Source organism: Dermacentor andersoni, chromosome 2, assembly GCF_023375885.2.
Source record: "Dermacentor andersoni chromosome 2, qqDerAnde1_hic_scaffold, whole genome shotgun sequence".
NCBI classification, from domain to species: domain Eukaryota; kingdom Metazoa; phylum Arthropoda; class Arachnida; order Ixodida; family Ixodidae; genus Dermacentor; species Dermacentor andersoni.
In genome coordinates this window covers 131,838,678-131,853,277 of record NC_092815.1, presented here as the reverse complement: position 1 = coordinate 131,853,277, position 14,600 = coordinate 131,838,678, and the positions used below count along the sequence as shown (strand labels likewise).

The 14,600-nt window shown below is 52.2% G+C and overlaps 1 protein-coding gene across 1 annotated transcript in view; it reads right to left on the bottom strand.

Moving 5' to 3' along the window:
- IA-2 (tyrosine phosphatase IA-2) overlaps positions 1-14,600 on the bottom strand; it is a 687,617-nt gene that overhangs the window by 385,697 nt on the left and 287,320 nt on the right. Inside the window, exons 10-11 of the mRNA XM_050187564.3 lie at positions 11,574-11,727; positions 378-464 (exon numbers count right to left, since the gene is read on the bottom strand). Coding sequence (XP_050043521.2) covers positions 378-464; positions 11,574-11,727 — 241 coding nt within the window. The remainder of the gene's footprint in view (positions 1-377; positions 465-11,573; positions 11,728-14,600) is intronic.

The following is a 14,600-nucleotide window of genomic DNA, read 5'->3' as shown; positions in this document are numbered from 1 at the left end:
GCGCGCGAGTCACCGAACCGCACTGACGTAGGGTGACCGGATGTCCTCCTCTCCCGCCACTGTACATCGAGGCAGCCTATGGTGACATCTTCGCGCGCGCTCCCTGGCGACTGCCCGACTTCCCCCTTCATCAGGGCCCGCGTTCTACAGTCGTCGCAGCGTGACCTCAACAATTAGGCCCAGCAATCCGAGTGCCGCTATATGCGACCGGCTGCTTCCCACAGCCCCCCCCCCCCCTCTTTTTTTCCCTCTCGGCACTAGCGGACCGGGAACCCTAGTGGACCGGGAACCCTACCACATCCGTCACAGAAGCCGGCGAGCGCGCTGTACAACGCTTCTGCAGTGAAAACGGCAAATGAGCGTTTACTAGTACTCACCGAACGTTGGAAAAGGTACCAGACGGCAGAAGAAGTGCTTTCTGCAGGGCAGTCACGAGTCTGTCGGCATCGTCTTGCGACGAAGGGCTGTCCGAAAAGAAAAGAAAAAGCGAGAAGACGGGATGAAAAAGTCATAAAAAGATTAAGGAGATTGTCTGTAATGGTTTTCTCATTTTATCTTAGCGCACCATACCGAGGTGGCCGCGTACTGGTGACTGTCACACTGCGCGAGCAGTTGGTGGGCCTTGTCACAAACTTCCAAAAGCGACCACCCGAGAATACCGCTTCCATGGCAGTGCCACCAATGATTTTTCAATGACTCCGTCACGCTGCGACCGCAATTGTTTAAAAAACGAAAGACACGATGAAAAGATGCATCCAGTTACACAAGGCGCTTCGATCGGCATGGTGATTTCAAAGGTAATTGAGAGTTTAATTTAAGTAACGTCCTGGGTATAGCAGCAAGTTTTCATTTTAGACTGAGTAAGGCTAGGGAGAAGATTTCAAGTTTCTTCGTGATATTTACAGTGGTGTCCTGTCGGTTGCAGCAGTTCGTATCAATATTTTATGAAATCAAGATAAACATGACGTTACAGCGACGGGAATGATCCAAATTTAGCAAACTAGGGATTCAAACGCTCAAACACAACATCGCCATATCTTTATATTCCTTAAAAAGAGCATGGACGTAGCGATGACCCTGATTTCAAATGTCTTTCCAATTAAATATACGAAAGAAATCAGCAAATAGCACCTCTGCGAGTGTGCATTCAAATGCTCTGCTCTATTTTCTTTTCTTTTTCGTGATATCAGTAAACAGCTTCAGGCACACTCAGCGACCCACATCGCGCCCCCTTTTTCCAGCCTTTCCGCATTCAAAATCTCAGAAAACTAAAAGAGCGCGCGCAAGATTCGTTTACACTAACTTAGCCTCATTCCTGCCGATACCACGCGCTCTTTAGTTGTTCCCAGGTGCTCTCATTTTTTTTTTTCCAGGTCGTGCCCCTCCGGTTGAGTTATGCACGAACAACCGCACGCACACACGCACGCACGTACGTACACGAGGCGCTGCTGGTACCGACCACTGCAAGGAGCCGGCCGTGCAAACAACAAGCAGCCTCGGCGAAGGCGCGGCGAGTTCACATGCAGGGCCGCCGCCGGGGCGGACGAGGCAAGCGAGCCGTGACGGGGGCTCCATCGAGCCGTGCGACCAAGCAAGCCAAGACGGCCGGCCAGCTACTCGCGGACGCACTGCACGGGAGCCCACTCTCCACGTCCTGCTCCGTGGTGTTCCCGCTGTGTGCGCACACACACACTGATGCCTGCAAGTTTGATAAAGCCGCGACGCAGACCGGTATCGGCCGGACATCAAAGGCCTCCCCTGCTTCCGTCACCGTCGCCGAGGCCGCGCTGCGACCCGCTTATGAAACGCCCTTGCAAGTTTCATGCGGCAGATGAGTGCACCGTTCCGTGCGTTTGGCGGTGAGGCATAACTCGCGGGTTGAAGGAACACGAAGGAGAGGGAGTCGCGTAAGCTCCGTCCCGCTCGTGCGCTTGGCACACTGTGGACACGGCGCTGACGTTTACGTAGAGTGCGCTTTAGGCGTGTTTGACCGCTTCGCGATATAGACGCGGGGTGAGATACATTCATTCATTTAGCGGAATGGTAACGGTGGCCGCCTTCTCAGTAATTTAAGTCCTAACGATGCATTACGTGCCGGTGAAGCATCATCGATATGGTCTCTCATGTCGACGTGCAGACGCGAGTGCTATAGCCTACCGAGTATTGACGCTCTGTCTCCTTCTTTGATACACGTCCACTCACCGGCACGCAGGGTAGTAACCGTTTTAACGCGACAGCGTTAAGGGCCCCATGTCATAGAAAATCAGGCGTCGGACATCGTTTCGGCGAACATTTTCGAACCATCCATACCCAGGCCCTTTATGTGGCGCAAGGAAGCTATTGAAATAATTGAATTTATCAAGCTAAAATACATAAACAATCGTAAAGTACAACTTACATTAAGTAAAGTACAACCTACATACATGATAGCGCCGGATTCTAATTTGACTATACAAGAAAACGTAATTCTGTTACGAGAAAACTCAAAGAAACTCCTTTTCCAGCGTTTCTACCATTCATAGACCGGCCACGGCGTCTGCCATTTGCACGCGCCAGCGTGTGAGTATCTCCGAAGCCACGGAGCGGCGTCCCCTTTCTTTGAAACACTTCCAGGTGTCGCTCGCCTCCACCGCATCGCGGCCCACGCAAGAGATCGCGTTTCTACCAGAAAGCCCGCCTTCGTGCGTAGCATTCATGGCCAGCATTTCCCGGTAAACATTACGGTTACATAAACTCCAGTTGCCGGGAAGCGCGAGAAGTAGTCAGGGACCTTTGAATGCTATCGCGTTCCACTCTTAAAGGCGAAGCTTAAGCGCCCTCCATCTTTTTGTCCTGGTCAACCTCGCAGGCTTCCTTCTTCTAAATCTGTCTGCACATACGTATAGTACTCGGTATTTCCCTATTCTTATTTATTGCATGTTACTTTTCTGTCCGTTTCTTCAACACTTTTGTTTACTTTCAGACACGACGCATTGCCAAGCTTCACCCCATCATGTACCCCAAGCCGTCGTCCCAACTATTTTACAGCACTACAGTGGGAGCACGTTCCCGTGTCTCCATCCTGTTACGTTTCGCCTACAACGCGCGGTAATGCCGGCGCGGATGCAACGGACGCCGGGGCTTTGTTCAAAACGGCGGACATTTTGGCCTGTTCGACGCCGCCGCAACGCCTACCCGCCAAGCGTGTCCAGGCGTGTTTCAGTGCCACGTGTCTTCGTGTGTGCGTGTGTGTGTGTGTGCCCTCGCTTGTCAAAGCGCGGCAGCCGGGGAGCGGAGTTCCCCGAATGAGGAGCCTGGACGTCTCTCGGCTCAACAGTTCGCGCCGTCGTGTGGGTGAGGGTTGGCGATGCGTCACTACACTCGGTTCAGCAGGTCTCTCGGCCCGACAGTTCGCGCCGTCGTGGGCTCATGCTCCGCCGTCCCGTGACCTTCATCCCGTGACCTTCCCTCCTTCCCTTTTGGACCGCGACGCCGAGAGTATAAGAGCAGCTGCCCCCGGACGCCAGGAGAGAGGCTCCGATTTGTACTGTTGAGTTACGTGCTCTCCCGTCTCTCCACTCCGGTCGACCTGACCGGCCGCTCTTTTGCTATGTTAGAATAAACAAGTTGTTCTGTTACCAGTCTTCTCTTGCTTTGCCGGGACCTTCGGATGCTTCCAGTGCCCCAGGCCGCCAGGCCAACGCTACCCTTGGGGCTTGCGACCCATTGGCAATAACGGGCGTCAGCACCGAGACCCCAACAACTCGGGCCAGCGGTGCGATTACAACATCTGGTTGCCAGCGGTGAGATCGCGACAACGGAGGCCAGCAGCGAAGAGATGCGGTTGACTGTATGCTGAGCAGCTCAACGACCATCCGGGAGCAGTGCAACGAGCCCTGTGTGATGACTGGTTGCCTGCAGCGGAACGACTGCGCTGAATTCTTGGCTGCGAGGTTTGGTGAGTGCGGGACTTTCTTCTTCTGAGTTTTGCCAGGCTTTTGTTAGTGTCAGAAACAGAGCTGGTAATTGTGGTTGTCGTTGCTGCCGGGTTAGTTTGCGGCAAGACAATAGTAGGCAGTAGAGAAAGCAGCATTCAGAGCAGCCATGGATTTGAAGTCGTTGCGCAAACCGAAATTGCTGGAGCTTGCGAGAGAGTTGGGTCTGGATGTCTCAGACAAACTCAGAAAACCAGAACTGCTAAGGGCTATTCTTGAGTTAGAAGCTGAGGATGACGAGCTGTCGGAATGCCTTGAGACCATTGAGGAGAGGGAGACGGCAAAAAGACAGGAGCGCGAACTTAAAGAGCAAAAAGAGAAACAGGAGCGCGAACTTAAAGAACAGAAAGAGAAAGATGAGCGTGAACGAAAAGAACAGAAAGAAAAAGAAGAGCGCGAACACGCTTTGGAAATGAAGCGTCTCGAGTTAGAGATGGAACGCGCTCGTAATGGAAGTCAGGCACACGGTGCAGGAGAACGAGTATTGTTCAAAATGACTGACCTGATGCGGCCGTTTAAGCTTGGAGAGGACATTGGTTTGTTCCTGGTTAACTTTGAGCGAACGTGCGAGAAGCAGGGGTTCTCTCGGGAAACGTGGCCACAGCGCTTGCTCACTTTGCTACCCGGCGAGGCGGCCGACGTAGTCGCTCGCTTGGAGAGAGAGGAGGCAGAGGATTTCGACAAAGTGAAATCGAGTCTGCTAAAAAAGTACCGGCTGTCAGCGGAGGCGTTCCGTCGGAAGTTTCGGGAAAATGAGAAAGGCAAAAGTGAGTCATATACAGAGTTTGCCTACAGGCTTATGTCAAACATGCAGGAGTGGCTCAAAGAAGAGAAAGCGTTTGGTGACCACGAGAAAGTTCTGCAGTGTTTCGGGCTAGAACAGTTTTATAGTCGGTTACCTGAGAACGTGCGGTACTGGGTCTTGGATAGGCCAGACGTTAGTACGGTGGCTAGAGCCGCTGAGTTAGCCGAGGAGTTTGTGACGCGTCGGGCTCGTGGAGCTAAGGACGGTCAAAAGGGTGAATTTGGCTCCAAGTTTGAGAGGCCGAAGTTCACACCCATGAGAGCAAAGGGGGATACACGTAGTGCGGATGCGAGTGAAAGCAGTCCGACCGAACGTAAGGAGACGGCGGCAACCGAAGCCGAACGCAGAAAGCGGTTCGAGACGAGGCAAGCGCGCGTTTGTTATACGTGCCAGAAGCCGGGTCACTTTTCGGCGCAGTGTCCAGAAACAAAAACACAAGTCGTGTTTTTGTCTATATGCAGCACTGACGAGAACATGAAGCTTCTCGAGCCTTACATGCGAGACCTCCTCGTGAACGGGAAAGAGTGCCGAGTGCTTCGCGATTCCGCAGCTACAATGGATGTAGTTCACCCCTCTTACGTAGAACCCGATATGTTCACGGGCGAGTGCGCATGGATCAAGCAAGCAGTGGAAGCTCATAGCGTGTGTCTGCCGGTAGCAAAAGTGCTTATTGAAGGACCTTTCGGAGCACTTGAGACGGAGGCCGCAGTGTCATCTATGCTGCCCCCCCAGTACCCGTACCTATTTTCGAACAGGTCCGATCACCTCCTGCGCGAGAAGGGGCTTTTGTTTGGTGAGGCTAGCGTTCAGGCCTTAACCAGATCGAAGGTTCGGGAGCTCGCTGCAAAGGCGGTAGTTGCGGGGCCAACGTTGTTGAACGATGAAAAAGGGTCAGAGGCGCAGCAAGCTGGTATTCAGAGCACGCCCGAACGGGATAAAATTGAGCCTGTAGCGTTAAAGGCAGCAGATACTGGAGAGGAAATTCCCGACACGGGAAAGTTAGAAGAGCTGTCTCCAGATTTGCTCGTCGCGCCTACGTCAGACGGACTTAACAGGTTGCTAAAAGTCAGCCGCTCGGCTTTGATAGCCGAGCAAAAGAAGGATGGCAGCCTAGAAAACATACGCTGCATTATCAAGGAAGGTATCGCCAAGAAAAATGCTCGCTTTGTGGAAAGAGGTGGGGTCCTGTACCGGAAGTATCTAGACCGCAGAGGAGTGGAGTTCGATCAGCTGATCGTGCCTCAATGCTATCGTCAGGATCTGTTGCGCTTGTCGCATGGGGGTTCGTGGTCCGGACACCTAGGAGTTAAGAAAACTAAGGACCGTCTCTTGCAGGAGTACTATTGGCCAGGGTGTTTTCGGGACGCAGACCACTTTGTGAAGACATGCGACACCTGTCAGCGGGTGGGCAAGCCAGGGGACAAATCGAGGGCGCCGTTGAAGTTGGTACCTATCATTACGGAGCCTTTTAGACGGCTCGTTATTGATACAGTGGGACCTCTGCCGGTAACAGCCACGGGGTACCGACACATTTTGACTGTGATCTGCCCAGCGACAAAGTTCCCTGAAGCAGTGCCGCTTAAAGAACTCAGCTCAGTTGAGATAGTCAATGCACTACTGTCCATATTTGCGCGAGTTGGTTTTCCTGCAGAAATCCAGTCAGATCAGGGCACAGTGTTTACTAGCGCTTTGACGACAGCCTTTCTCGAAAGGTGCGGGGTAAGGCTGTTACACAGCTCAGTGCACCACCCCCAGTCGAATTCCGTTGAGAAGCTCCACTCCGTCATGAAGCGCGTGTTGAGAGCATTGTGTTTTGAACATCAAACTGACTGGGAGCTGTGTCTGCCTGGAGTGATGTTTGCTTTAAGAACCGCGCCGCATGCGGCTACGGGGTTCTCGCCAGCTGAGCTGGTGTACGGTCGCTCGCTGCGATCTCCGCTTCGCATGCTTCGAGAGTCATGGGAAGGCAGGGGCGACGACCCAGTCGTGGTAGAGTACGTGCTTAAGCTCCTCGAACGCTTAAGAAGGGCACAGGAGTTGTCAGGTGAAGCAATGGCAGAGGCCCAGCAGAGGGCCAAGGTTTATTATGATCGGGCAGCCAGGGCCCGTCGTTTTGAGGTGGGCGATGAGGTCATGATATTGCGCACATCGCTAAAAAACAAACTCGACGTGCAGTGGGAGGGCCCAGCACGGATTGTTCAAAAACTGTCGGACGTTAACTACGTGGTGAGTCTGCCAGGAAAGCGGAAAGCACAGCAAGTTTACCACTGTAATCTGCTCAAACGCTATAAGCAACGGGAAGCAGTGGTGTGCATGATGGTAAACGTGCCCGAAGAGCTTCCGGTCGAGCTTCCGGGACTAGGCTCAGTGACGAACAGGAAAGACACCGATCAAGTCATTAGTGACTTAATAAGTAAAGCATCGCTGTCGCCTGAGCAGAAAACCGAACTACACCAGCTCTTACAAGAGTTTCAAGGTCTGTTCTCTGAGAGGCCTGGTAGGACTTCTGTCCTTACTCATGACATAGAACTTACCTCCCCAGAGCCAGTACGATCCAAGGCGTACCGGGTGTCACCCCGCCAGAGCGATATTATGGAGGCTGAGGTAAAGAAAATGCTACAGCTCGGTGTTATTGAAGCGGGTGAGAGTGATTATACCTCCCCTTTGATTTTAGTTGAGGTACCGGGCAAGGAACCTCGTCCTTGCGTCGACTACCGCAGGCTTAATTCCATCACTAAGGATCAAATTTATCCGATCCCTAACATCGAGGAGCGCCTTGAGAGAGTGAGTAGCGCTCAGTTTATTTCCACCCTAGATCTTGTCAGGGGTTATTGGCAGGTTCCACTTACAGAAGAGGCTAGTAGGTATGCGGCGTTCATTTCACCCATGGGGACATTCCGTCCTAAAGTTTTGAGTTTTGGTTTGAAGAACGCGCCATACTGCTTTTCAAGCCTCATGGATAAAGTGTTGCGGGGACAGCAAGAATTCGCTTTACCGTATCTAGACGACGTAGCGATATTCTCCGCATCCTGGCCGGAACATATGGCGCACTTGCGGGCAGTGCTAACCCGCCTGCGCGATGCGGGCTTGACAGTCAAGGCTCCCAAGTGCCAGTTAGCACAGGCCGAGGTTGTCTACCTCGGACACGTGATTGGTCGGGGTCGACGCCGCCCCTCTGAAATAAAGGTGGCCGCTGTGCGAGACTTCCCGCAACCGCGCACGAAGACCGATATTCGGTCGTTCTTAGGTGTCGCCGGCTACTATCAGAGGTACATCCCCAGGTACTCTGATATCGCGGCTCCCTTGACGGATGCTCTAAGAAAGACAGAGCCGCAAACAGTCGTCTGGGATGAGACGAAGGAAAGAGCTTTTAGCGCCCTAAAGAGCGCCCTAACAAGCCAACCTGTGCTACGATCGCCCGACTACACAAAAGGGTTCGTTGTTCAGTGTGATGCTAGTGAGCGAGGCATGGGCGTTGTACTGTGCCAACGGGAAAATGGAGAAGTAGAACACCCCGTCCTGTATGCTAGTCGTAAGCTGACCAGTCGTGAGCAGGCGTATAGCGCCACCGAGAAAGAGTGTGCGTGTATCGTGTGGGCCGTTCAGAAATTGTCATGTTACCTAGCTGGCTCGAGGTTTATCATTGAAACGGATCACTGCCCTCTCCAATGGCTGCAGACCATCTCTCCCAAAAATGGCCGCCTCCTGCGCTGGAGCCTCGCTTTGCAACAATGTTCCTTTGAGGTGCGTTACAAAAAGGGGAGTCTCAACGGTAACGCCGATGGCTTAAGTCGAAGCCCCTAACGTGGGAATCAGCCTCAAAATTGCTTGTTACTGATGTTTTTCTTCCTGAGGCAGGATTTTTAACTTATTGCTTTTGTGTAGTGTTTCAAAGTGATGATGTGCTTTTTAGTGCAATTTTTCCGATTTGTGGACGCGTTCTGAGTGCTGCTAAACTACTGTAAGGAACTAGGCAGCAGTATAAAAGGGGGAAGAGCCTGGCAGGGCTTAGTGAGGGTTGTGCCGTGCTTGCTGACTGAGCGGTTGACTTTTGGCGTGGTTCTAACGCTTGCCGGAAACGAGAACAAAAATGTCAACTCTCCCGAAGTCACTTTGCAGTGTCCTGTGTGCACCTGAACGTGAGAACGAGGCCTTCTCTGTGCGCTGCGCTCAAGAAACGCCCAAGGACGCCCAACTTCGGTTATGAGCATCATCGAGCGACATCCCTCCGGACAGCGGATGCAGTCCCCTGACCATCGGGATCTCCTTCCCCCGGCGGGGCGGTCTGTTACGTTTCGCCTACAACGCGCGGTAATGCCGGCGCGGATGCAACGGACGCCGGGGCTTTGTTCAAAACGGCGGACATTTTGGCCTGTTCGACGCCGCCGCAACGCCTACCCGCCAAGCGTGTCCAGGCGTGTTTCAGTGCCACGTGTCTTCGTGTGTGCGTGTGTGTGTGTGTGCCCTCGCTTGTCAAAGCGCGGCAGCCGGGGAGCGGAGTTCCCCGAATGAGGAGCCTGGACGTCTCTCGGCTCAACAGTTCGCGCCGTCGTGTGGGTGAGGGTTGGCGATGCGTCACTACACTCGGTTCAGCAGGTCTCTCGGCCCGACAGTTCGCGCCGTCGTGGGCTCATGCTCCGCCGTCCCGTGACCTTCATCCCGTGACCTTCCCTCCTTCCCTTTTGGACCGCGACGCCGAGAGTATAAGAGCAGCTGCCCCCGGACGCCAGGAGAGAGGCTCCGATTTGTACTGTTGAGTTACGTGCTCTCCCGTCTCTCCACTCCAGTCGACCTGACCGGCCGCTCTTTTGCTATGTTAGAATAAACAAGTTGTTCTGTTACCAGTCTTCTCTTGCTTTGCCGGGACCTTCGGATGCTTCCAGTGCCCCAGGCCGCCAGGCCAACGCTACCCTTGGGGCTTGCGACCCATTGGCAATAACGGGCGTCAGCACCGAGACCCCAACAACTCGGGCCAGCGGTGCGATTCCTACAATCCCAACACTAACCCGTCGGCAAGGTACTGATGGTATATACCGGGTATTCGAAATTAAGCTTTATGGTTTTCTTAAAATTAGGCACTGGAAGGCACGCAAAAACCATGTGTGCCAATAAATTATGTGGCCAGGGGGACACAAAGTGAGATGATTATTATCGCTGTCAGCAGCCGAATTAACTAAAATTGAATAATTTACTTTTGGTTGCCACGTAGGGTGTTTCAGGGAACATGTTAGAATTAAGAGAAAATTACTTACCAAACAAACTGAAATGCATAAATCGAATAATTAAAACAATCAACTAATTATTATTTTAAATAAATATCTTATGGCACATATTGCAATTGACAAATTTTAGCGGCTGAGATTGCAAGGCATACCCACTTGAGAAAAAATGTGTGGATGACACCATTTATGAGATATGCACAGTCAAACTTGCGGTAAAAATGCACTGTCGTTCCACTTACTTTCTTAACAAAACGGTGCTGTATGCATTGAAGCAGAAAAGTGACTGGAACGCCACTAAAGAAGAATTTTAACTATGGGGGTAACGTGCCAAAACCACGATCTGATTATGAGGCACGCCGTAGTGGCCTCTGGAATAATTTGGACCACCTGGAACTCTTCTTTAACGTGCCCCTAAATCTAAGTAGATGGGTGTTTTCGCATTTCACCCCCATCGAAATGCGGCCGCCGTGGCCGGGATAGCCACTAAGCAACCACGGGCGGTTTCGATCGCCAATGCATTTCTCCGCAAAGTACGGGAATTAATATATCGAAAACTGTTGGCATCCTGAGAATTCGTTCCAAGTGGGCCCACAATTGCAATGTGCGCCATAAGGTAATTAGTTAAAAATCATATTACTACATTTTTGTTAAATAGTCGAGTATGCATTTCCATTTTTTTGTGCAAGTAATGTCCGCCTCTTCGAGCAGACAAGCTTATGGATTAGAAGTGTGCTATCTGCTACAGGCAATTTCGAAAAATTATTTGAAAGTGTTTGCCCAACACCCGGTAAAGCAGTATTAATACCTGGGGCAGCATTCACGAACACTTAATAACGAAACTAATAAAGAGTCAAAGAACGCGTTCCTATATGTTCCCTATACATCTCCAAGCCCGCACTACGTTCTTAAATTGGTTATTATGTTCGTTATTAAATGTTCTTGCAAGCTGAGCTTGCTGGCGTGCTTTAAAAAATAATAATATAATGAATGGAGCGCTAAGACATAAGTATAAGGAAACAGTGAAAGACGTGGAATGGAATAAAGGAACTGGTATTCACCAGTTGGGACACTGTCGTCCAGAACATTTCTCGTCGTCGACTTCCCCGCCCATTCATGTTGTGGCGCAAACGCGTCACCCGAAACATAATCACACAAAAAAAGTTTTTTTTTAATTCTTTTAACAGTAAAGCTGCTCAACAGAAGCACGCTTCCAACGTAATAACGGCAATAACGCAAACGCTCCAATAATTGATGGGAATCTTACGACCCAGATATCAAGGATACCGGGATGGAGAACCTCGGATTAATTTGAATCGCTTTTGATGTTAAGGGTGTGCCGAACTGTCAGTATGCATAGGATTGAGTTTGACACCCAGCCAGACAGACGTCTGTCGAATGTCCACCTTACAATTGTTCACGCACTGCGACGCGACATAGTGCCCCAAGTCGCGGCGGCACAACTCCAGCGGTGCTGCGGCCAAGATTTAACGAGTCGGCCACCAGTCAACGGGGGCGGCTTGGCACCGCTGCGAGAAAAGCGAACCGCGCGCAAGCTTTCGAGAGTCGACTCACGCCTCGTTGAGGACGACGTATGCGCTGCTGGAGTCCAGCGCCGAGTAGAAGCCGTCCGGTGTGGGTCCGGCTTCAAGCGCTCCCCGGTAGCTGTGCTCCAGCATCTCCTTGGAGCCGATCGGGGGGAGACCATGGCGCTTGCCATTCGCTTGACCTGCGATTGAAGGCGGCGCAAGACAAGTTTTCACGCACCGTCGCACAATAGCTCACATCTATCGCTATGACAACGAAAGACCCCCGCGCATGCGCGAGTGAAAGCGCATCTGGATGCTCGTATCGCCGTCGCCAATATTCCTTGCGCGTGCTGCCGTACCGGAACACTGGTCGCATTGGAATCCCATTGAAAGTGCATTGTCGTGGCAAAAAAGACGCATCGTTAGGTGACTTTTCAGGCTCTTCGCATTCCAGTATTCGTGCTTTCACTCTGCGTGAAGTATTTGATACTCGCGAAAAATCACTTCGCTCTTGGCGAAGTATATAGGCATACAGTGCCTGCCGGATTCGTAATCAAGATTCGGGCTGCAACAGGCGCCTCTACACTACGTGAAACAAGCCGTGGTTGCTCAGCGGCTATGGTGTTGGGCTGCTGAGCACGAGGTCGCGGGATCGAATCCCGGCTGCGGCGGCCGCGTTTCGATGGGGGCGAAGTGCTAAAACGTCCGTGTACTTAGACTTAGGTGCACGTTAAAGAACCCCAGGTGGTCGAAATTTCCGGAGTCCTCCACTACGACGTGCCTCATAATCAGAAAGTGGTTTTGGCTTGTAAAGCACCATAATTTAATTTTAATTCAATCACTACGTAGAGTATCTTTAGCTGGGCATTATTTTCTTGCCCTGCCACCAGTCGGAAGCGGCGTTTTCCCGGAGTTACTAAGAAACGGAGATGCTATGCGAGATAACCGACGCGACGATTCTTTAATTCCGACAACTGCAAGGCTCTCAGATAAGTTGCCTAGCAAGTACCTCAAGTAGACGTTGTTAAGAATGGCGAGCTGCAATGTAGGATTGCCACCCAATTACGACTGGGGGACAAGACGCGCATCCCCCACTCTCCGTCGCTTCAGCTAGGATGCGTTCGATGAAGCGGGCTTTGTGCTGACACCGCCGCAAATCCTCCAGCCCCATCGCCGTTGTGACGGAACGAGTTCGGAGGGCGAACTATTGTGCCAGAGCTCTCCAGCGCGGACCTGATCTGCTACGCGTGAGCGAGCTGCCGCAGGAAAGCTGTCTTTTCGCGCTTCTCACACGACGAAGATGAGCAGGACAACGAGTTACCAAGAATGGCTCCGAGTTTCCCGGAACGGCGCCCCTCTGACGTCGGCTCCAGACCTTCGCACCTGTGTGTTTGCGAGTGTGTGGGCGTAAACTGTTCTGCGGAACGGCGCCCCTCTGTCGTCGGCTCCAGACCTTGGAATGTGTGTGCCTTTGTGTGCGTAAACTGTTGTTCGGAGCGGCGGCGAATTTACAATGAGTAAACGAACGCTCGCGTCACCTTGTCGTGGGAGGCGGCTTGTTTTGCGATGACGAAACGAACATTCGCCGCCTTGTATCGCCGGCGGACCGAGTGTTTAAAAACGGCTGTTGTGCGGATGCTCGACACACTTCTCTCGTGCAGTCATGTTGGACTGACACACTTTCTCTTGAGCAGTCATGTTGGACTGACACTCTTTTTCTCAAGCAGTCATGTTAGACTGATTTAAATACTGTAAATAAACCCATTTTCCTCGTTCTCGATGAGAAGCAGTTCTTCCCTTCATCAACGTCCTCAGCGTGGATAAGTTGGACGACGGCATGGGCCCGCTACCTTCGAATTCATGCCGAACTCCAATCTTGGCAACGGATCTCGAGCGATGGGATTGAGCCCCCAATCCTGACAACGTCAGTCATATTGCACTGACGGACAACTGAAATCTCAAATCAGCGAGTCTGCTTGACCCAGTTCCTTGCAGCCGTGTGCGACCGACTTTTCTCACCTTGTCTCCGTTAACGCTTTTCTTTTTTAGCAGAAAAAAACGACACATACCTGTGGCATATTTTCGTTCTCCGTTGAACTAACTTTGCATCACTATCGGCCTTCTTTCACGTGTCACTCTCTATCTCTACAAAAAAAAAACGGCAAAGAAAAAAATAATAAAGCAACAGCGCAAGAACTTCTGCGAACTTCGGTGACGACTCGCGTGTGCATGTATCCGACAAAAATAAATCGTCACCACAAATAAAATCAAGCTCACGTCTTACTCCTGACGGCCGCAAGCGCTATACAAGCTGCGTACGAAAGATGCCAAATAAGGAAATGGAAATCCGGAAGTGCACGCCCGAGGGGTCCCTGCAAATTTCCTGAAATTCGGCCCCGTTCCCTTTTCCTTCGCGCACCATCACGGCTTAGTCCGGTTTGCTCCTTGCCTCTCCGCGAAGAAGTCGGCAACCCCACGCCACGAATCAACCCCCTCCCTCCACTCCCCAGGACAGCACACACCAAATGCTACACTCCCCCTTCCTCTCTTTCCCACCGGTCCTGCACCACCCGCTGTTTGTGATTAGGTTCATTAGCGTACAGCAGCTGCCTCGGCGTCGCTCAAAGTCGCCAATGAACCTACGGCGGCGAGGCTTCGCCCCCCGTTTCTGTGTGGCCGTCACCTTGCCCTCCCTGCTGGGAGCTCACAATAAACCGCTGGCCTCGGCGGGCGCTCCGAAGACCGCATACGTCTCCATTTCCGCAGCCGCCAAGCGAGCAAGACGAGCCAATTGGCTGGCGACGGTGCGGCCGAGCGGGAGCGGCTCCTCGCCCCTGCTCTGATTTCGGTGGTGCAACGACCGCGCCAGGTTCATCCCTCCATGAGCTGCGGCGTCGATGACAAGACAACATGGCCGCCGATATACGCTGCAGGCGCCCTCGGTCACCCGTACCTCGCGATAGACGCGTCGCTTTCCCACAAAGTTGTCCAAAATGATGGGAGCGAAAAGAAACTGCCAAAAGAAGAAAGAGTTGAAACCGGCTATAACGAACGGGCTTACGCGTTAACTGTA